The 23,679-nt window shown below is 48.6% G+C and overlaps 1 protein-coding gene across 3 annotated transcripts in view; it reads left to right on the top strand.

Moving 5' to 3' along the window:
* Nucleotides 1–23,679, top strand: part of LOC119955173 (DENN domain-containing protein 5B) — a 291,496-nt gene that overhangs the window by 256,065 nt on the left and 11,752 nt on the right. For all 3 annotated transcript variants that reach the window (XM_038781152.1, XM_038781150.1, XM_038781151.1), the window contains 7 exons: nt 832–913; nt 2,133–2,261; nt 6,460–6,581; nt 8,871–9,016; nt 10,873–10,991; nt 18,321–18,508; nt 22,690–22,772. In XM_038781152.1, coding sequence (XP_038637080.1) covers nt 832–913; nt 2,133–2,261; nt 6,460–6,581; nt 8,871–9,016; nt 10,873–10,991; nt 18,321–18,508; nt 22,690–22,772 — 869 coding nt within the window. The remainder of the gene's footprint in view (nt 1–831; nt 914–2,132; nt 2,262–6,459; nt 6,582–8,870; nt 9,017–10,872; nt 10,992–18,320; nt 18,509–22,689; nt 22,773–23,679) is intronic.

The following is a 23,679-nucleotide window of genomic DNA, read 5'->3' as shown; positions in this document are numbered from 1 at the left end:
TAAGGATAAGGTAAGTGCTACAGGTTCAGGGGAACATGTGACGTTGGGCCTTTGGTTTCCACAGCTCTCCAGGGTTACCTCGTGTTATGTCTGTGGTCTGCTGTAGACTGTTTGATGGAGGTTGCTCACGATGATTCATCAGTCATGTAAAGTGCCTGCTACTCGCCCAGCTCATCTGATCAATGAAAATCAGACCCCCAAGGCCTAATAATCAGGCCTCGCCAGCTCATCTGATCAATGAAAATCAGACCCCCAAGGCCTAATAATCAGGCCTCGCCATTTAGTTTCAGGAATTATTCTTCCCAAATTATTCGGCCCATTGTTCATGGCAACCGCTGTAATAAGATTGTCAACTCTGATTGGATGCATTCCTGAAGGTTTCATCACATGACCTGTTGACATGACCCTGGTCACCATGTCTGGGCAAAACAGCCTTTCTTCTCCCATCTCCAATGTTTTTAAATAACTAATAAACAAAGTGATATAAAATAAAACAATCATTTTTTCAATGCTGCAATGATTTTTCTTCTTTTAAAAAAATATCATTTACATGATTTGGGTGATACTAGGCCAGCATTTATTGCCCATCAGGATTGCAAACAGCAGTGTACTGGAGATTCCAGAGCATTCCTGAAGGGTTGGCAACCCTACCAATGGAAACCGCCTCAATCTAAACCTGCCTCATCCTCACCCAAATGACTTTCCGGCAATGTCTTTACAACGATGACCAAGGAGCTCGTATGAATTTGATTTAGCTTATGGACGATGCATGATGTGGTAAATCCCTCCGTGTCCAGACTCTCATTTGCCTTTTCTGGAATGTTCTCTCAGTTGCAGCTGGGCCAGAACGGCGAAGGTCGGAGTCGGGACTGAACTTGCCGACCCTCCGGGTCTCCCTCATCCATGACATGAGGTACAGTATGATGGCGAGTCTTGAACAGCTGGAAAAAGCATGTTAGGCCAGCAGCTTAACTCACACGTGCGCGCACACAGGAGCTGAGGAGTAATCTCAGAAAGTGTAGTATTCAAGCCAGTGCAAGAATTCAACAAGATCTAGCTAATCAATCTAATGTTTCACTCGACCTCTGTACAGCAGAAAGGACCTTCTCCCACCTCCTTCATCAAAACCTATCAGCGCAACTTCATAACCCCTTCTCCTTCCTCTTAAACCCTTAAATGCATCTGTGCTCCTTTCCTCAGCTCCTCCTGGTAGCTAGCAGGTTCCACATTCTTCTCACTCTCTGGGTAAAGAAGTTTCTCGTGAGTTCCTTAATACAAATTCGGGGGCACCACCCGCGAGTGGGTCGCGGGCGTGTGTCGGGAGGGTCGCGGAACCGCCAGTCGCGGCACTCCCGATTGCGCAAATCTGCGCGCAACAGCTGCAGCCGCTGGCTTTTAACTATGCCGGCTGCAAGCGACCTTCAAAAAGGCCGCAACCATATAAAAAAAATTTGGCCACACTGCGCATGCGTGCCCGATCATTGGTGCACATGCGTAAAACTATGCGCATGCACACCGATGATCGGGCACGCATGCGCAGTGCAGCCGTATTTTTTTTCCATATGGTCGCAGCCTTTTTTTTATAATTTCGGGGGGGCCAAAGGGACCATTGGGGCCAAAGCATCACGCAGGTCGGCCGGCGTGGGTCATGAAGGTCGGCCGGCGTGGGTCATGAAGGTCGGCCGGGTTGGGTCCCGAAGGCTGGCCGGTTGGTAAAATGGGTCCCCGGAAAAAAAGTTTGAAAAACACTGGCATAGTTTCTCATCTGAGCTTTTGGGCCTTCAGCACTGCAGCATTCCCTCAGTCCCTGCAGCATTCCCTCAGTCCCTGCAGCATTCCCTCAGTCCCTGCAGCATTCCCTCAGTCCCTGCAGCATTCTCTCAGTCCCTGCAGCATTCCCTCAGTCCCTGCAGCATTCCCTCAGTCCTGCGCTGGGGTGTCAGCCTAGATTACGTGTCCAAGGTTGAATAGGGCTTGAACCCACCACCTTCTGACTCAGCAATGATCGAGTCCCTCACAAACCCACCACCCCTCCTATATTGTGGCCAATAGCTATATAAAAGGAGAGACGATCAGAGGGACAAGGAGGAAGATTTTAGTTTTAAAAAGTTGAATGTTGTTAAATATTTCAGGCACGTCCAACACATGAGCGAGATCAAGACGGATGTAGGCCGGGCTCGGGCCTGGATAAGACTGTCCCTTGAAAAGAAGGTGCTTTCTCAGCAGCTCAAGCAGCTCATGTTGAACCAAGCTCTTATCAAGTAGGTTTAAGCAATCAATTTTTTGCTCATGTCTGTTTAATCTTCAACAATTGTGTTATGATCACAGTTGATCTTATTGCTGAACAAACCGGACCAGAGGGTAAAGCCTGCCTCACTGATCATAAATCCTTTTCTTTCCTTCGGAGATCGAGGAAGAAGAGCTACTGACCCCAAAAGCATAGGACTCCAGTAGCTCTTTGAGAGTTTTAAAAATCAAAACATTTATTAAAAAGAAAAGAAGCTGAAGCTCACAAGTTGAAACAGATCCACCCCCCCAAAAGCTTGCTTAGTCATGCACAATTAAACAACCTTTTTTGGCAATAACTCCTTATAGATTTTAACCATAAAAATTCAGTACATGTTACCCAAGTAAAGGAACTGTTGTCGACTTGAATAAAGGTACATCTCATGATTTCTCAGGCACATCCACTCTGATGTGGAATTCCAAAAGGAGTTAACCTGCTTCCAAAAGCACAGACCCTCCTGGCTTATCACTGGTGGCTGTCTCAAATTCAGAACTGCGACAGCTTCTCATCTTCCCACACAAAGGAGCTGGTCTTCAGGGGTTTTCCCCAACAGCAATTCAAAACAGTTAAACATCCCTTTCCTTAAACATCCTTTGATCTCCGGTTCCATTGTTTTATGTTTCATCTTTTTTTTTCTATTTTGCCTCTCCTTTCAGGCTAGTAAAATTTTAAATACCTTCACTGTTTAGTCACGGAACGCCTGTAAGATGCGTTCTTTGCCACCTCCGAACTCCCTTTTGAAATGCAACAGCTGAAAAATCAATCCAAGTTATTTACTTGTAATTCACACCCACCATAACCCATTGATGGGCCATCAATTGTACGAGAGACGAGTTGCTTTACAAAAGTCAGGCTTTAATAAACTAGAACATAGCCCTGCGGTCGTCTACCATAAAATGAACGACCGCCGGGCGTTTGACTATTTATACCTCGGCAATGGAGGCGTGGTTAACTCAGCACCTCAACCAATCGGTCGAGAGGCACATGACCGACCAGGGCCAATGGTAAGCCGGTGTTCTGCCCCAATGGCAGACAGGTATGCAAATCATATCACCACACCCCTCATGACAAATGCTCAAACCTAACACCTTTAATATTTCATCTCTTAAACCTCTCAGACAACCTGTCTCTAGTAACCTCCCCACTCTTCCATTAACCCTGGTCCACCTACCCTGCACATCTTTTTCGGTTGCGGGGATGAGACCCACGCAGACACAGGGAGAATGTGCAAACTCCACACGGACAGTGACCCGGGATTGAACCCGGACCCTCGGTGCATGAGGCAGCAGCACTAAGCACTCCGCTACCATGCCGCCCCTTATTGATGTATTTCTAGTAGAAATTGTTTTGCCCAATTATTCATGTTAAAACTCATAGATTTGAACACCCATATCAGATCAGTGGATGAACTGAAGTCTGCTTCTCATTTCTAACTTTCATATGTTCTGAAGCGGCAAACTATAGCAGAATGTAGAGAAAACGGAGTTTCTCCACCCTCCGAACGTTCAGCAGCGCTGGTTGTGAGGGTGGTACCCTGGTACGCTGGCTAGGCTTAACCAGCCTGTAATTGGGGAATGCAAGCAACACGGAGCTCTGCCCATGAGTCCCACGCTTTATCCACAGGAACAGTGGCCTTTCTTGACTGGAGGTTTATATTTTAGCCCATTTTCCTTCCTAAGTCTTCCTGTGTCAAGTGACGTGTTCTCGAGCTGACAGTTTCAAAGCAGCTTCCCCCTGGGCCTGTGCCTTTCAAGTTGGGTGACTTTGATCTGGGCCGTCTTGTGCTAAGAGCCATGAGCTAGATCAACTGAGTAGATTAATCTAAATGATTGGATGTCAGTGAAAAATCAACTTGTTGCTTTTAGTTTCAGTCGATATTACCGAAACCAAATTATATTTTTATATACTTACTGGTAGGATATCCATCAGAGCCTTTCACGTACCTAATCCAGGCAAGGTCTCAGCAGAGCATATGAGAGTGAAGTTATAAATACATGTAAATGTACGATGTCAAATGACTTGCTCCACACCCAGCAGTCCTGAGATTATCGGCATTTCATCTTTTTGTATCATATACTACGTCGGTCTAAGTGGTGGCAATATTGGAACAAGTACACCTCATTCTCTGGGGAATGTAAATGTTATATTTATAGCCGTCAGGACAGTTTTCATTGTTACATATATTACACCTCAACAGATATTGGCTCCAAACTAGCTCTGATTCTTGCACCGGTTCTTCAACAGCACCTCTAAAATTGCATAAATTCGACACAACCTGCTTACTCAACATTCACATCCTGCGTCTGAATGACCTCATCTGAATCATGTGTTAACCTCTATCGCACACAACAAATTATCTCACAACAATGATATAAATCCCGACTCCCGAATCGTTAAGCGATTTCCCGTCTTTTATATTTACTATTCTGTACCACGTCGCATTGTACTTTTGTAGGCAGGCAGTACAAGCTACTGACTGCAGGAGAAGAGGGAACAAGCAGCACGGTAGCACATTGGGTAGCACTGTAGCTTCACAGCACCAGGGTCCCAGGTTCAGTTCCCCACTGGGTCACTGTCTGTGCGAAGTCTGCACGTTCTCCCCGTGTCTGCATGGGTTTCCTCCGGGTGCTCCGGTTTCCTCCCACAGTCCAAGCACGTGCAGGTTAGGTGGATTGGCCATGCTAAATTGTCCTTGTTGACCAAAAAGGTTAGGAGGGGTTATTGGGTTACGGGGATAGGGTAGAAGTGGGTCGGTGCAGACTCGATGGGCTGAATGGCCTCCTTCTGCACTGTATGTTCTATGTCTATGTACAAGCAAGTGAGAGGGGCAAGACAGTTGGTTTTCACCATTTCTACATTAGCCTGCTTAACGCCCAAGCAGAGCGTGGAAACTCAGCAATGTCCAAATTTAAAATTTGCAACCTGGGGCTGGATTCTCTGACCCCCCGCCGGGTCGGAGAATCGCCGGGGGGGGGGGCGGCATGAATCCCGCCCCCGCCGTCTCTGGCACCAGAGATTTGGCGGGGATGGGAATCGTGCCGCCTATCGGCGCCCCCCCCCCCCCCGACGATTCTCCGGCCTGCAATGGGCCGAAGTCCCGCCGCTGTCATGCGGGTCCCGCCGCCAGGAATCAAACCACCTACCTTACCGGCGGGACTGGTGGCGTGGGCGGGCTCCGGGGTCCTGGGAGGGGGGTGGGGGGGTGGTGGTGCGGGGGGATCTGGCCTCCGGGGGGGGGGGGGTGCCCCCACGGGGCCCACCGATCTGCGGGCGGGTCTGTGCCGTGGGAGCACTCTTTTCCTTCCGCGTTGGCCATAGCCTTCACGATGGCGGACGTGGAAGCGACCCCCTCCCCTGCGCATGCACGGGGATGACGTCAGCAGCTGCTGACGCTCTGGCGCATGCACGGACTTCCGCCGGCTGGCGAAGTCCCTTCGGCCCCGGCTGGCGTGGTGCAAAAGGCCTTTCCCCCGGCTGGCGGGGCGCCAACCACTCCGGCGCGGGACTAGCCCCTCAAGGTTAGGGCTTGGCCCCTAAAGGTCCGCACCTTTGGGGCAGTCCGACGCCGGAGTGGTTCATGCCACTCCATCCCACCGGGACACCCGCCCCGCCGGGTAGGGGAGAATCCCGGCCCAGGTGTTTAAATCCTGTGTGACCTCGTCCCGCCCACCCAGCCCCCCCCCCCCCCCCCCCCGACCTCTCCCTCCCCCAGCCCTACAACCCTCAGATTCCTGCAATCCTCCAGTTCCTGTCTCTTGACCATTCCCGATTTTAATTGCGCCACCATTGGCCAGGTCTTCAGCTGTCCTGGGGAATCCCATCCTAAAACTCTCCAACCTCCATCCCCTCCTTTAAGTCTTTTATTTTTATTTATTCATTGACGGGATGTGGGCATCGCTGGCAAGGACAGCTTTTATTGCCCATCTCTAATGCCCTTGAGACGGTGGTGGGATGCTGCCACCTTGAACTGCTCAGGAGTAGATCTTAAAATCAACTTCCTTGGTCAACTGTCCTAATGTCTCCATAAGTGGCTTGATGTCAAATGACGGTATCTTGGGGCATTTTGCTATGTTAAAGGCCGATCGTTGGTGTTATTGTTGATCTGGAGTCGGGGGGGGGGGGGGGGGTTTACCGTTCAGCTGGTGTTTACGATCTTTCTTCCCCACCAACAGGAAGCTGTACAAGCGTTATGCCTTCCTCCGCTGTGAGGATGAGAAGGAGCAATTTCTTTACCACCTGTTGTCGCTCAATGCTGTGGACTACTTCTGCTTTACCAGCGTGTTCACGACAATCAGTAAGTTGGGACAGTATCGTATAAAGGCATGATAACTGTACTGGAATAATTTTGCAATGAGTTGTTACTATTTGGAAAGTGCTGTGCGAGAAGGGCATCAGGAAAATACCAGCCACGGATAAATTGGCAGAGCTATGAGGAAAAGGCGGGGAAGGGACTGGGACTCCTGGGATAGCTAAAAGGGGCTGGCACAGACGCAATGGGTCGAATAGTCGCCAGAATTGTTAAATCAAACATCACCACATCTTCCCTGCATCCTAGCTCAATCTTTCCCCGGAAGACAAAACTGTAACTTTCCCGATCTCCCATCGGATTTTCTTTTCTCCGACAAACAGCAATCATTCAGGCCTAAAGTTGGCCTCATCTCATCACTTCATCCTCAGTATTAGCCGGCAATACGTTCAGGACTTTTACTCGGGTCACTTTAGCTGGCGAGCAAGTTGGTTGTACAGCAAAATAAGAGGGTTATTTTTGTCATCCCAATTATCTCACCTCCTGGACTTCTGACAAAGAAGTCACAAAGCAGAAACTTGCCTCCATTAACTACAAACGGAATTTATCCTATCTCTAAACCAGGAGTAACCTGTTTGTCTGTCTCTCTCACTCTGAACAGTCCAGTCCGCAACTGTGAACGCAGTCATTATGCAATAGTTTGCAGCAGACTGTGTCAGGGAGGAGGACACACCCCCTTTCTGAATCGGTGGGTTCCTCTTGAAAAATCACGTTCCCATCCGTAGCAGTTTTAATTTGCTTAGAAGTTGCTGTACAACCGTGCCGATTAGCCCATGAAGTAAGGGATATTTATCACTTCAATGGACTCTTCCTTTGTAACTGGGCAGCTTTGAAGCTGCCATTTTGAATGGAGGACGATTTCAGATAGGGGTGCTGCTCCACAGAGAGTCCTGCATTTTAAGTTCTATATACATAATGTAACTTTTAGAAATGAGACCAAAGACATCAATTCTTGTCTCTCAAAGGGGTCTCACAATACCACAGGGGACCAACCTGAGGATGTGGGGAGAGGGGGCGGTGGGGGTGGCTGTGGGTGTTTTGGGGGGGGGGGGGGGACAGGGTGGGGAATCCACGGTGGAAGCTCTCTCCTGGTTGTTGTAAAGCTGCTGTCTGACCTTATTAGGTTCACTGCAGGTTGACTATAAAGATAATCCCTACCTCTTCTGTGCCCCAGCGTTCGAGCTCCTCCCATCAACCCTCAGTCGCAACTTCCATTTATATATAGAACTGTCCCAAGGCAGTTTGCAGGAACATTCAGATCTAATTTGACAGTGAGCCATATTGGGTATGATCCCAAACATTTGGTCAAACGAAAGGTAGGTTTGATGGCATCTTAAAAGGGCGAGAGGGAGTTGGGTTTTGCGAGTGGATGCCAGAGCTTCAGCCCAGGCAACTGAAGGCACAACCAAAGTGGTCAAGCGAAGGAAATCGAGGCTGTGGACGAAGCAAGTTTTATCGAATGGAACGCTGAATTCTCTGAGGGGCGTAGGAGGTTTGGAGGACAAGACCATTGGGGAAACTGGAACACCAGGATGAGAATTTTATATTAGACTTTTGTGTAGAATACTCGCAGTCATATGAATGAGTATTTTACACATCCTCCAACTGGCCTTTGTGGTCAGGGACAGTCATGGCCTGGTTGGGAAAGTCCCCCCCCCCCCCCCCCAACAACCCTTTTATAACTGATAGGGTGCTATTAGCTGTGGGAATTTTACATACTGCTGCCTGCTGATCGATACAGAAGGGAACATAACGACTTGGAGTTGCATATTTAGATTTTTATTGAGCGTCTATCGTGACCTCAAGATGTGCCAGAGCCAATGAAACACTTCCAAAATGTTGTCACTGTTGTCATGTAGGAAACTTAGCAGCTAATTCGTGCACAGCAAGCTCCCACAAACAACAACCACTGGATAATCTATATTTTGAGCATATCGATGAATAAATATTGATCAGAGCTTTGGGAGGGCTATCTGCTCTTGTTAAAAAGAGCACTGTAGCTCCTTTAACATTGACCGAAGAAAAGAGATGAGGCCTTGCAGTAACATTTGACTTGAAAGATGGCACCAAGGACTGTGCAGCTGTCCCTCAGGACTAGACTGCAGTGTAAACCTGGGTTAAATGCTCCAGGGTGAGGTACAAACCTGCAACCAGCTGGTTAAATGTGCTGACCACCGAGCCGAGACAGAAGAGCCAAGCTAGTGAGGGATGGTTCTGTGTAGCAATATTGTGTTTATTCTAACTGTTTCTGCCACATTCTCTTCTTGCTTCCCACAGTGATCCCTTACAGAGCTGTCATTATTCCCATCAAAAAGCTGAGTAACTCCATCACCACGTCCAATCCTTGGATCAGTGTGTCGGGTGAGCTGGGGGACACTGGGGTGATGCAGGTCCCCAAGAATGTTTTGGAAATGACTTTTGAGGTTGGTGCACAGCGCATGGCTCTCCCTTAGTCCAACTGTCCTTTCCTTTTGACCCAATTTGACCTTCAGACTGTCTTTAAAATCTCCTCATCTTCAAATTCTTCCTTATCTTGTCTTCAAATCCTTCCCTGTCTTGTCTTCAAATCCTTCCCTGTCTTGTCTTCAAATCCTTCCCTGTCTTGTCTTCAAATCCTTCCCTATCTTGCCTTCAAATCCTTCCCTATCAGCCCCTCCAGTCCACAGCCCTCTCTCACATCTCTGTATTGCTCCAATTCTGGCCTTGACTGTATCTGCTGATTTTCATTGATTCACACTTGGCGCCCATACCTTCAGCTTTAGGGCGGTGCAGTGGCACAGTGGTTATCACTGCTGCCTCACAGTGCCAGGGATTCGGGTTTAATTCCGATCTTGTGTGGAATTTGGATATTCTCCCTGTGTCTGTGTGGGTTTCCTCAGGGTGCTCCGGTTTCCACCCAGAGTCCAAAGATGTGCCAGGTAGGTGGATTGGCCACACTAAATTGCCCCTTACTGCCAAGGGGTGTACAGGTAAGGATGCGGCATTACGGGGATAGGCAGGGTGAATGGTGGGTGGGTGGACCTGGGTAGAGTGTTCTTTCAGAGGGTTGGTGCAGACTCAATGGGCCAAATGGCCTACTTCTGCACTGTAGCGATTCTATGAAATGAAATGAAAATCGCTTATTGTCACAAGTAGGCTTCAAATGAAGTTACTGTGAAAATCTATTCTTCTATGATACTTAGGCCTAAGCTACAAAATCCCCTCCCCAAATCTCTTTCTTCCTTTAAGATACTCCTTAAAAACCTACCTCTTTGACCAAGCTTTTCAGCACCTATCGTAATATGAGTTAGTGTGAAATTAAGTTTGACAATATCCCTGTGAAGTGCCAAAAGATGTCTTATTATATGAAAGGTGTTATATCAATCAAGTTGTTGCTTTGTTGTGAAATATCCACAAAGACCAGCCTCGCTACCTTGCTTTGTTAAATGAAGGGACTGACTGTGCGATTGGGTAATCCCTGGCAAGGATTGGCTCTGGTAGGGGGCCCAGGTCAGGGCATTGGATGCCTGCAGCTCTTGATTTACCAACCAATAGAAGTAATGATGGATCTCGAACCAAGGAGTTTTCACGTTCTCCCCGTGTCTGCGTGGGTTTCCTCCGGGTGCTCCGGTTTCCTCCCACAGTCCAACGATGTGCAGGTTAGATGGATTGGCCATGATAAATTTTCCCTTTGTGTTTAAAGGTTAGTTGGGTTTGCGGGGTTGTCCGGGGAGGGGGGGGGGGGGGGCGGCGGCGGCGGCGGTAGTAGGGGGGTAGGGTGCTCTTTCAGAGGTCAGTGCAGACTCGATGGGCCAAATGGCCTCCTTCTGCACTGTAGGGATTCTATGATGCAGGCCCGTTTTCCTTACTTTGCATTGCTCAAGCTGACTTTTGCTGAGATTTGGTTTCTCAAGTGCTAGGTTACCTCTCAGTACTTCATCTGAGTGGCCATTCCTGATGTGAATCTTGAGTGGGGCTGTTCAACCCTGGGTGGCATCACAGCTGAAATCGACCCTGCCCTCACCTGAATTTACATATGCACTTTCTAATGAGGCGGGGGGGAGTCCTTGGCTTTTTTTAAAAACCCCTTTTCCCCACCCCATATATATTCAGAGTATTGATGTCAATCGTAGATACACGAATATCATTGCAAGCATGGAGTCAGCACATTATGGATTGAACCCAAGGTCAGGATCTTGAGCGTCGGTGGTGGAATGGAGACTGTCTCAGAGAGTAGGCTCTTGTGTTGCCATCGGGCTTGCGAACTGCAGATTAATGTCTCCTCTTTCCCCTCATTCAGTGCCAGAATCTGGGCAAACTGACCACGGTTCAGATCGGACACGACAACTCAGGCCTGTTGGCCAAGTGGCTGGTGGACTGTGTGATGGTCCGTAACGAGATCACCGGACACACTTACAGGTAAGGGCCGGACACTGCTGCGCTAAACACCGACTGTCAGCAAGTCGGCACAATTCACTTTGCCGACTGCCTGCCGTTCGGAACAATGTCATGAATCAAGGAAAGCAAAGGAGATCCTAAATAGCCAAATATACGAAACAGGAGCAGACGGAGGTCATTTGGCCCCTCGAGCCTGCGCCATGATCCAATGATAACATGGCTGATCTGATTGTGTTGAGTTTTACGTGGTGGGATTCTCTGGTCCCCAGCCCCGTGTTTCTCGGCCACACGCCGTTCACTGCTGGCGGGATTCTATCTTCCCACCGCTTGTCAATGGGATTTCCCATGGTAACCACCCTCACGCTGCTGCAAATCGCTGGTGTGGGTGCGCCCTCGACGGCAAAAGTGAATCTCAACAACTGGAGAATTCCTGCCTACATTCCCAATTTCCCCTGATAACCTTTGATTCCCTTCCCTAACATTGCTGTAAAAAATATTCAGTGACTCCGCTTCCACCGCCTCCTGAAGCCGAGAATTCCAAAGTCGCACAATCCTCTGGGAGAAAAAAAAATCCTCGTCTCTGACCTAAAAGGGTGACGCACTAAATAGCGCCCCCTAGTGCTGGGCTAACTGCAGTGATTTCTGTACATGCATGTACATAAGGGGTTAATGTGTAATGCTTCATGATCTCTAGAGGGCCGGACCAACAGGGGTATAAAAGAAACCACATTGGGTCTCTCTCGCTCTCTTTTTGGATGGACTGTGACCAGGAGAGTATCAGATTACCTCAGATAGTTAGTGTAGTCAAGCATAGTTACTGCAGTTAGATCTTGTTAACCTTATCACTCGTATCAATGTTAAAGTAAAGAACTCACGCAATTATTGTTATAGTTACTCAGTAAACCTTTTGTTACTACTGGACGAGTTCGAGTCTTCTTCATCGAGATTCAGAAGACCTCATCAGTAACCAAGGTTTGAGTAACACATATTACACTCCGTAGTATATCAAAACACACAGAGAAGTATAATCAAAGATAATACAGGAGCGTAATAAAAGACTAACCACCGAGAGGACACATCCTTTCCATTTTGCCAATACCATTCAGAATCTTATATACTTAATCAAGTCAACCTCATGCTTCTAAACTCTAGTGGAAACAAACACAGCTTTTTAACCTTTCAGCATAAGACAACGCTACCAGTCTAGTAAACCTCCTCTGAATCACCACATTCACATCCTTCCTTAAATTCAGAGACCAAAACTGCACACAATATTCGCGATGTGGCTTCACCAAATGTCCTGTACAACTGAAGCATGACATCTTTAATGTTATGTTTAATTTCTTTCATAATAAAGGATAGCATTCTTAATTATTTGCTGTACCTGCATACTAACATTTTGTGCCTCGTGCACTAGAACACCTAGATCCCTCTGTACCTCAGAACTCTGCTGTCATTCTCCATTTAAGTCATACTCCTGCCAAAGTGAACAACTTCACATTTTTCCCACATTATATCTGCCAGAGTTTTGCCTAATTACTCGAGCTGTTCATATGCAATTGCAACCTCCTTGTGTCCTCTTCAAAACATACGTTCCTACCTATCTTTGGGTCATCTGCAAATTGAGCTAGCATGCCTTTCTCCACTTATCTAGGTCATTCATATAAATTGTAAAAAGTTGAGGACCCAACACAGACTCCACTCTTCACATCCTGCCAATCAGAAAAAGACTCATTTAAACATACTCTCCGCCTTTGCCAGCCAATCTTCTATCCAGGCTAATATGAAATGAAATGAAAGTCACATATTGTCACAAGTAGGCTTCAAATGAAGTTACTGTGAAAAGCCCCTAGTCACCACATTCCGGCATCTGTTTGGGGAGGCTGGCACAGGAATTGAACCGTGCTGCTGGCCTGCCTTGGTCTGCTTTCAAAGCCAGCGATTTAGCTCAGTGTGCTAAACCAGTTACCCCGTCACTGAATTTTTATTTTCCGCAATAACCTTTGATGTGAGACCTTCTCAAGTGCCTTCCGGAAATCCGAGTACAGCACATCTACAGGGGGCTGCCTTTAACGACAGTGTGTGTTACTCCTTCAAAGGTATCCAATAGCTTTGATAAACATGCACCAGAATTTTACACCCTCCCGCAGAGGGAGTATGAAATTGCATGGATGGGATTTCCTCCGGTTTCCCACCCGCCCCAAACTCGCAGCAACTTTATGCTGGGATGGGCAAGTCTTTGAATGGAAAGCCCACCTTTGCCCCAGTTGAGGCTCTTGAGTGGCCAGTAAATGGTATGTTGGGCCATTAGGCAAAACTTTGGCAGATATAGGGCACGATTCTCCGCTGCCCACGATGGGTCAGAGAATAGCGGGAGGGCGTCCCCGACATTTTCCACGCCCTCCCGCTATTCTTCCCCCCCCCCCCCCCCCGCCCCACGACATGAATCGCTGCTCGCCGTTTTTTACGGCGAACAGTGATTCTCCCCAGGCCGATGGGCCGAGTTCCCAGGCCTTTACGCCCGTTTTTACGGCAGCAAACACACCTCGTAAAAACAGCTGCAACATGCCCGTTCTGGGCATCCAGGACCCCGATTGGGGGGCATGGGCCCATGACCGGTGGGCACCGATCGCAGGCAGTGTGTCTGTAACGGACGCACTCTTTCTCCCTTCGCCGCCCCACAGGATCAGTCCGCAGGGCGGCCGAGGGAGATGACGGCCCCGCGCATGCGCGGCTGACGTCATCGTGCGCGTCAGCCGGCGTGACGCTTGGCGCGCGGACTTAGCGACGGTCGCTAAGGCCACGATGCCGTGGTTCACGGGGCCCCGCTGCTAGCCCCGCCCGGGGGGGGGGGGGGGGGGGGGGGGGGGGGGAGAATCGGGTCCCGGGAGGGGGCGCGGAGGCTGCCGTGAAACACGGCCAGTTTTACGACAGCCTTTACGACTCGCCGCATTTGCGGAGAATCGCGCCCATAATGTGGGAAATTGTGAAGTTGTTCACTTTGGCAGGAGTATTAAATGGCATGTTGGGCGTTTTCTGTCCAGCCACTGTCCAGTAGATTGGGGTGGTGGGAAAATGACATCTCCAGGTGGATACCCGAAAATAAAGAATGTTAGATCGTGGGCAAGAAATGGTGATTGGGGTGGGGAGGGGGGGGGGGGTCTCTATCAGAAGGCCCTCCTAACGCAGGGTACCCTCCACTTAAAACTTGATGACCTCTGGTCCTCCTTCCTACTCACCCTGTCTTTTCCCTGAGACCCAATTGCACCCCCTTGTAACCTCCCAGACCACGCTTACCTTTTCCACCCTTGACACTTACCTGGGTCTCCGTTTGCCAGGACGGTCTCAGGCAGCTCCATGCAGTCCCTCTTCCAGCCACTGTTGCTGCAGGGACTGGAGAGCTGTCGTCCAATCTGATTAGCTGGCAGCTCTTCAAGAAGGGACACCCTTAATGCCAATCGATGCTCGTTAGAGTGTAAATTGGCAGTGCACCCTTGCCATCCCAAAAAACCCAGGCCATAATCTCCCCTTCACAAAACCATGCTGACCCTTCCTGATTGCCTTGAGGTTTCTAAGTGCCCAGCTATAACCTCTTTAATGATCGATTCTAACACCTTCCCCATGACAGACGTCAAGCTAACTGGCCCCTCTTTTCATGTTTTCTTCCTCCCTCCCTTCTTGAATAGCGGGATTACATTTGCTACTTTCCAGTCTGACCGAACCTTCCTAGAATCTGGTGAATTTCTGAAAATTAACACCAACACATCTACTAACTCAACTTACCTCTTTAAAGACCCCGGGATGAGGTTCATCTGGACCCAGAGACCTATCAGCCCACGGTTCCATCAGTTTGCTCAGTACAGATTCCCTAGTGATTGTAATTTCACCAAATTCCTTTCTCCCTTCCACCTTCTGACTTATAGCTATTACTGGAATGCTTTGAATACTCTATAGTGACAACAGAAGCAAAATACTTGTTCATTTCATCCATCTTTTCCTTATTATCAACTATTATCTTGTCACTCTCTAGAGGACTAACACTCACTTCACTTACTCTTTCCCTTTTTAAATACCTGTAGAAAATTGTACATTTCTGGCTAGCTTCCTCTCATACTCTAATTTCTTTCTCATGATTAACCTTTTAGTCATTCTCTGCCACATCCTTTATATTCTGACCAATCACCTGACCTGCCACACTTTGCTTTTTCCTTAAGTTTGATGCTTTCCTTAACTTCTTTGGTTAACCACGGATGGTGGGTCCTTCCTTTAGAATTTTTCATTATTGTAGGAATATACTTCTGTGTATTCTGAAATATACCCTTAAATGTCAGTCACTGCTTCTCTATTGATCTATCCCTTAGCCTAGTGTCCCAGTTCACCTCACCTAGCTCGGCTTTCATGCCCACATAATTGCCCTCATTTAAGTTTAAAATACTAGTCTTAGATCCACTCTTCTCCCTTGCAAATTGGATGTGAAATTCAATCATTGCTCAGTTCAATCAATATTGTGGTTGCTGCTACCTAGGAGTGCCTTTGCCCTGAGGTCATTAATTTATCCTGTCTCGTTAACAATTTCAAGTCTAATATAACCAGTTCTAGAACATGCTTCTCTCAGAAACTATCTCAAAAGCATTCCATGAAAAAGCTGGATCATCAGTACCTGTGAAGCGAGAGTGAGAGATCCTTCATGAATGGAACAAGAGAAGTGGACAGATACATGTAGGAAATGGACAGGCAAAATATAAACATCTATACGTACAATTTTTTTGAATCTATTCGTTCATGGAATACGGGCGTTGCTGGCTGGACTAGCATTTATTGCCCACCCCTAACTACCCTTGATAAGTGGTGGTGTGCTGCAGTCCCTACGGTGTAAGTACACCCACACTGCTGTTAGGGAGGGAGTTCCAAGATTTTGATCCAGTGACAAATGAAGGAATGATATATTTCCAAGTCAGGGTGGTGAGTGACTTGGAGGGGAACCTACAGGTGATGGTGTTCCCAGGTATCTGCTGCCCTTGTCCTTCAAGGTGGTCGAGGTCACGGGTTTGGAAGGTGCTGCCTGAGGAGACTTGGTGATTTCCTGTAGTGCATCGTGTTGATAGTACACACTGCTACCACTGTGCATCAGTGATGGAGGGAGTGAATTTTGAAGGTGGTAGATTGGGTGGGTGCCAATTATATGGGCTGCTTTGCCCTGGATGATGTTGAGTTTCTTAAGTGTTATTGGAGCTGCACTCATCCACACAAGTAGAGAGGATTCCATCACACTCCTGACTTGTGTCTTGTAGATGATGAACATATTGTAACAGCCTTTCTTGTTGATTCCCTGAGTTCCTATTTCTTTTATTTTGTCTTTATCATTTTGGGCCATGGATCTTTAATGGAGACATAACTTTTAAGTCGAGCAGAGGAAATAAGGAACTCAATAAAGTTTTGTATTTTGGGCAAAGAATCTAGACTTTATAATGCGCAAGAGATTGGAGGGAATCATTTTGATTGATTGGCTGTGGGCCAATAAATTGGCCAGGGATAGCAGTCTGCCCGGCAACCAGGCAATGATTGGATCCTGTTGGGTGTTTTCTTTCGGAGAGAACCCAGGAGAAGCCGTTGACCCTCAAGGTGGAAGTTGCTCTCGCTCTGTTCTGCTGCCTACTGTCTGAAAGCAGAAGCTTCTGGAGCCTGAAAGAAGATTCTCTCTCTCTCTCTATCTTTCTCTCTCTCTCTTTCTCTCTCAACAATTACAAGCTGAAAGAAAAGATAACATCTATCTGAAAGCCTAGACTGAGGAAGAAACTAACTGGAAGACGTCCGTCTGAAAGAAAGACTCTTATCCTTTTACTTTCATCGTTATTTTACACCCCTCTTTCTCCTCTGTGTTTGTTTGTCTGTGTGTGTTTATAGAGGGTGTGACGAGTTAAAAGGGGGTGGAGCACGCTTGGAGATTAGATAGTAGTTAAACATTTGTATTCGGGCTGTGGTTAGCCCTGCTGCGTCACGGCGCTGAGGACCTGGGTTCGAACCCGGCCCCGGGTCCCTGTCCATGTAGAGTTTGCACATTCTCCCCGTGTTTGCATGCGTTTCACCCCCACAACCCAAAGATGTGCAGGGTAGGTAGATTGGCCACGCTTAATTGCCCCTTAATTGGAAAAAAAGAATTGGGTACTCTAACAGTTGTATTATTTGTCTGTTGAATTATAGTTATCGTTATTAATTAAAAAATTAATTGTGTTTAAATTTACAAACCTGGTGACTATGGCTATTGGGCAGCCGAAGACACCGGGTATTTATAAATAAGAGTTCATTTCAACCGTGTTGTGATTCCGGGTCAAGTGGGGGCTGTAATTTTTTGATTTTTAAAATAAATTTAGAGTACCCAATTAATTTTTTCCAATTAAGGGGCAATTTAACATGTTCAATCCGCCTACCCTGCACACCTTTGGGTTGTGGGGGCAAAACCCACGTAAGCACGGGGAGAATGTGCAAACTCCACACGGACAATGACCCAGAGCCAGGATTGAACCTGGGACCTCGGTGCTGTGAGGTTGCAGTGCTCACCCACTGCGCCACTGTGCTGCCCTAAGTGTGGTTGTAATTGACCGCATACTAGCCCAGGGTGCCTTAGCAGTATATGGATACAGATACATCTACATAAATATAAAATATACATATACACATGGATATTGTATGTATATATAGAGAGGAGGTAGATTGTTCTTATAAGATACATACACTAACTCACAGACACACACTAACACGTATGTCTGTATTAATATACAGCACGGTAGCATTGTGGATAGCACAATCGCTTCACAGCTCCAGGGTCCCAGGTTCGATTCTGGCTTGAGTCACTGTCTGTGCGGAGTCTGCACATCCTCCCGGTGTGTGCGTGGGTTTCCTCCGGGTGCTCCGGTTTCCTCCCACAGTCCAAAGATGTGCAGGTTAGGTGGATTGGCCATGATAAATTGCCCTTAGTGTCCAAAATTGCCCTTAGTGTTGGGTGGGGTTACTGGGTTATGGGGATAGGGTGGAGGTGTTGACCTTGGGTAGGGTGCTCTTTCCAAGAGCCGGTGCAGACTCGATGGACGAATGGCCTCCTTCTGCACTGTAAATTCTATGTCTATGTAAATATAAAAAATGGTATTTCGGAAGCAGAGAGAGTGAGATGCAGACTGTTATAGGGCATTGCTACTGTATAAATGTTAATTATTAATAGAACGTACAACACAATATTTTTTAGAAACAGGTAATATTGACTTCAGATTCCCCGTTTTCCCCCTCAGCAAAGAAATGGCTTTGATGCAGTGTTGTCACGGTTTGATGTCTTGTGCTCCTGTGTTCTATCACCAGGTTCCCCTGCGGTCGGTGGCTTGGCAAAGGAGTAGATGATGGCAGTTTAGAACGGATCCTGGTTGGTGAGCTTATCACCCCGGTGGTGGAGGAGGACCTGAGCAAGCAGTGCCGCACTCCGCCTCAGCTACGATCCCCAACCGTCGCCCGGCGACTCAGCGTCACATCCCTCGGAGGGAAGGCGGGCAGTAAGTGACCTTTCAGATTGTCGTTCTGCCCGTTGATCTGACCGTCCCGGCCTTCACTAGATTCATGGACCGCGAGACTAGGCCCATTCCGCTTGGAATCCACAGGCATCACAAATGAACGGGAAGATCCCATTGGAGTGATTGTTCGTATCAGGCAAAATCTCCCATTGCCATTCAGTAGGGGGCAGTCTTCTGAGATTGGGGCAAAGTAGAGGGATGCTCACCCTAAATAATAATAATCTTTATTATTGTCACATGTAGCTGACTGTGTTATCTAGCCCCTGACTGTGTTATCTAGCCCCTGACTGCTATCTAGCCCCTGACTGTGCTATCTAGCCCCTGACTGTGCTATCTGGCCCCTGACTGTGCTATCTGGCCCCTGACTGTGCTATCTGGCCCCTGACTGTGCTATCTAGCCCCTGACTGTGCTATCTAGCCCCTGACTGTGCTATCTAGCCCCTGACTGTGCTATCTAGCCCCTGACTGCTATCTAGCCCCTGACTGTGCTATCTAGCCCCTGACTCTGCTATCTAGCCCCTGACTGTGCTATCTGGCCCCTGACTCTGCTATCTAGCCCCTGACTGTGCTATCTGGCCCCTGACTGTGCTATCTGGCCCCTGACTGTGCTATCTGGCCCCTGACTGTGCTACCTGGCCCCTGACTGTGCTACCTGGCCCCTGACTGTGCTACCTGGCCCCTGACTGTGCTATCTAGCCCCTGACTGTGCTATCTAGCCCCTGACTGTGCTATCTAGCCCCTGACTGTGCTATCTGGCCCCTGACTGTGCTATCTGGCCCCTGACTGTGCTATCTGGCCCCTGACTGTGCTATCTGGCCCCTGGCTGTGCAATCTGGCCCCTGGCTGTGCAATCTGGCCCCTGGCTGCGCTATCTGGCCCCTGACTCTGCTATCTGGCCCCTGACTGTGCTATCTGGCCCCTGACTGTGCTATCTGGCCCCTGACTGTGCTATCTGGCCCCTGACTGTGCTATCTGGCCCCTGACTGTGCTATCTGGCCCCTGACTGTGCTATCTGGCCCCTGACTGTGCTATCTGGCCCCTGACTGTGCTATCTGGCCCCTGACTGTGCTATCTGGCCCCTGACTGTGCTATCTGGCCCCTGACTGTGCTACCTGGCCCCTGACTGTGCTACCTGGCCCCTGACTGTGCTACCTGGCCCCTGACTGTGCTATCTAGCCCCTGACTGTGCTATCTGGCCCCTGACTGTGCTATCTGGCCCCTGACTGTGCTACCTGGCCCCTGACTGTGCTACCTGGCCCCTGACTGTGCTACCTGGCCCCTGACTGTGCTACCTGGCCCCTGACTGTGCTACCTGGCCCCTGACTGTGCTACCTGGCCCCTGACTGTGCTACCTGGCCCCTGACTGCGCTACCTGGCCCCTGACTGTGCTACCTGGCCCCTGACTGTGCTACCTGGCCCCTGACTGTGCTACCTGGCCCCTGACTGTGCTACCTGGCCCCTGACTGTGCTACCTGGCCCCTGACTGTGCTATCTAGCCCCTGACTGTGCTATCTAGCCCCTGGCTGTGCTATCTGGCCCCTGACTGTGCTATCTGGCCCCTGACTGTGCTATCTGGCCCCTGACTGTGCTATCTGGCCCCTGACTGTGCTACCTGGCCCCTGACTGTGCTATCTAGCCCCTGACTGTGCTATCTAGCCCCTGGCTGTGCTACCTGGCCCTGACTGCGCTACCTGGCCCCTGACTGTGCTACCTGGCCCCTGACTGTGCTACCTGGCCCCTGACTGTGCTACCTGGCCCCTGACTGTGCTACCTGGCCCCTGACTGTGCTACCTGGCCCCTGACTGTGCTATCTAGCCCCTGACTGTGCTATCTAGCCCCTGGCTGTGCTATCTGGCCCCTGACTGTGCTATCTGGCCCCTGACTGTGATATCTGGCCCCTGGCTGTGCAATCTGGCCCCTGGCTGTGCAATCTGGCCCCTGGCTGCGCTATCTGGCCCCTGGCTGCGCTATCTGGCCCCTGGCTGCGCTATCTGGCCCCTGACTGCGCTATCTGGCCCCTGACTGCGCTATCTGGCCCCTGACTGCGCTATCTGGCCCCTGACTGCGCTATCTGGCCCCTGACTGCGCTATCTGGCCCCTGACTGCGCTATCTGGCCCCTGACTGCGCTATCTGGCCCCTGACTGTGCTATCTGGCCCCTGACTGTGCTATCTGGCCCCTGACTGTGCTATCTGGCCCCTGACTGTGCTATCTGGCCCCTGACTGTGCTATCTGGCCCCTGACTGTGCTATCTAGCCCCTGACTGTGCTATCTAGCCCTGCCCTGGGAGTGTGTGACACTCAGCGCCTCACGAGGGATGAGTTTCATTTCTCGACAGTCATTGCACCAATAAAATTGTTCCATTTTCTTTCAAGGAGAAAGAGGTCCCAGGTTTGATCCTGGCTCTGGGTCACTGTCCGTGTGGAGTTTGCACATTCTTCCCGTGTTTGCGTGGGTCTCGTCCCCCCACAACCCAAAGATGTACAGGGCTAGGTGGATTGGCCACATGAAATTGCCCCTTAATTTGAAAAAAATGGGTTGGGTCCTCTAAATTTAAGAAACAAAAGTAAGGTTCATTCAGTCTCCATAGCTGGCACTGCCGATCCTCTTGGGATGAGCCTTTTGCTTAGTGGTGGCGTTGCTGCTTCTGAATCAGAAGGTTCAAACCCTGCTTCATACAGTCCTCAGAAGTGGTGACTCTGAATTCCGGCGGGATGATTGTGAGTGGTAGGTGTGAATGGTTCCTCCTCTCATCGCTTAAGTTTGTGGATGACCATCAAACCTTCCCTGCGTACGGGATAGACCACTCCAATTGGTAAAATGGTGGCCACCCATCCTGTCACATCCTGACCTGTTAAGTTTTGCAAAAGCTTTCACTTCTTCATATTCATAAAGATTGGGTCGGCTGGGCCTGTAGTCACTGGAGTTTAGAAAGATGAGACGGGATCTCGTTGAAACGTATCAAATTATGGCAGGACTGGACAGAGCGGACGCAGGAGTGTTGTTTCCTCTGGCTGGGGGTGTCAGGATACAGGGTAGGTCACTCTGCACTGAGAGGAGGAGAGATTTCTGCACTCCGAGGTAATGAACCTTTGGAATTCTCTACCACAGAAAGCTGTGGAGGCCAAATCACTGAATATATTCAAGAACGAAATAGATAGATTTATAGGCCAGTAGTTCCCCCTGGTGGTCGGTGAGAGTACTGCCGGTGGTCCATGGGTAGAGGGGGGTAAAATACAATCATGTGTGTCTCGTATGTATCATAAACGATGTTACATTATTATTTGCAATGCAATTTGCTTCACAAACATTCTTGTTTGATATAATCCACAATGTATCTCTGAGTGTGCATCATAAACTATTGAGAAATAGCTGCCTTTTTATCCAATTGATATACAAGTCGGACTCCCGTCAGCCGTGGGCGATGTAAAACATAATGTTTAAAACGGCTGTGGTCCGCAAAAGCTTCTGATATCGATCTATGGTCCGCACTAAGGAAAAAGATTGGGAATCTCTGGTTCTAGACATTGAAGGTATCAAGCGGAATTTGGGAGAGAGCAGGAGTATGGCCTAGAAATGTAGGGTCAGCCATGGTCTTATTGAATGGCGCAGCAGGCTCGATGGGCCGAATGGCCGAACCCTGGCCCAACTTTCTATGCCTTTGCGAAGAGAAGGTCACCCCCTCAAATGGCCTGTGCTGAATCTCCTGAATGGCCTCAGGTGCTCGTGTACATTTTTCTCACATACGGATAGTCACAGGCGTGGCTGGGAATGATGATTTAGGGGATGGTTGTTCCTCTCTCGTTGTGTGTTTGGAGGAGGAGGAAGGGGGATGCAAGGGAAGGTGTGGAGTTGACTTTAGGGACCAAAATAATATTCCATTAATCACTTATCTGTAAACAAGTAAACGCTTCTCAAATCTATCAGTAGAATACTTCCCCTGCAAAATCAATGATTACCTAACTTTTACGACCCCTTAAGTACAGCTTTAGCAGACATATTGGCTGTATGTCTTATAAACCCTTTTTTAAATAACATTACTGCATTAAATATAAAATATAACAATTTCTTACAATCATCACAGAGTTGGGGGGGGAGCCTTCATAATTTTCCTCATGCAAACTCATCCGCTCTGTTGATCTTTTTCATTTTTCTCTCTGGCAGAACCCAATGCTGGCCAAATCCAGGAAGGAATTGGGGAATCTATAAATAACATTGTGAAGCACTTCCATAAACCAGAGAAAGAGGTGAGTTTCAAAGAGGATGTATGACATCAGTGAGCGTCTGTTGATTTCTCCCTTTCTCCTTCCCGTGTCAGCTTTGACTCAGTTGCTAACACTCTCCCCTGTGCGTTGGGAGGCTGTATGCTCGAATCTCACTCCAGGGAGCCGAGCACAAAATCCACCTCAGTTCAGTGCTGAGCGGGGTGCTGCTTTGTCTGAGGTGCCGTCCCCTGGATCAGACATTAAACTGAGGCCCCATTCTTGATCTCAGGTAGACATGAAAGATTGGCAGGAAAAGGGCAGGAAACATTTACCTCGTGACCTGGCCAATGTTTATTCCTTAGCAAGCAACCCACAGCAAAATTGTCATTTGGGGGAACCTTACTATGCAATGATTGGCTGATGCATTCTCTGCATTTGCAAAAGTAATTCACTGGGCCTAAGTCGCGTTGGGACATCTGAAGGTCAGGAGCAGAACTGGGTAAATGCAAACTCTTTCTCCTCTCCAAGGAGCGAGCTCCTCCCAAACATAGTTCCTGAGTGTGAACTTTTCCCTGTTACCTTGTCTCAAAGTATCCATTCATTATGTCAACCCACAGATAGTGAGCATCAGTTGTATTTGAGACTGAGGAATCCCAGCCAAGCTTAATCCTGATCCTATCCATGACATCAACCTCACTGGATAATGATCAGGAGGGGGAATTCTCTCAGATTTATTTATCCTTCCAACTCTGAGCCTGGTATTTGAGGAGAGGGGGGGATAGATCCAATTATGTTTTCCAACTTCTGTCCTAATTAGGATAGGCAAACTCGCCCTCGATCAAGAATCAATGCTGGGACCTGCCGGTCTGTAAGCATCAGGACCATAAATACACAGACACAGAGACACACACACACACACACACACAGACACACAGCCAAACACACCTTT

Source organism: Scyliorhinus canicula, chromosome 20, assembly GCF_902713615.1.
Source record: "Scyliorhinus canicula chromosome 20, sScyCan1.1, whole genome shotgun sequence".
In the NCBI taxonomy this organism is placed as follows: domain Eukaryota; kingdom Metazoa; phylum Chordata; class Chondrichthyes; order Carcharhiniformes; family Scyliorhinidae; genus Scyliorhinus; species Scyliorhinus canicula.
Note: the sequence above shows the minus strand (reverse complement) of the source record. Positions and strands in the feature narration are given on the sequence as shown.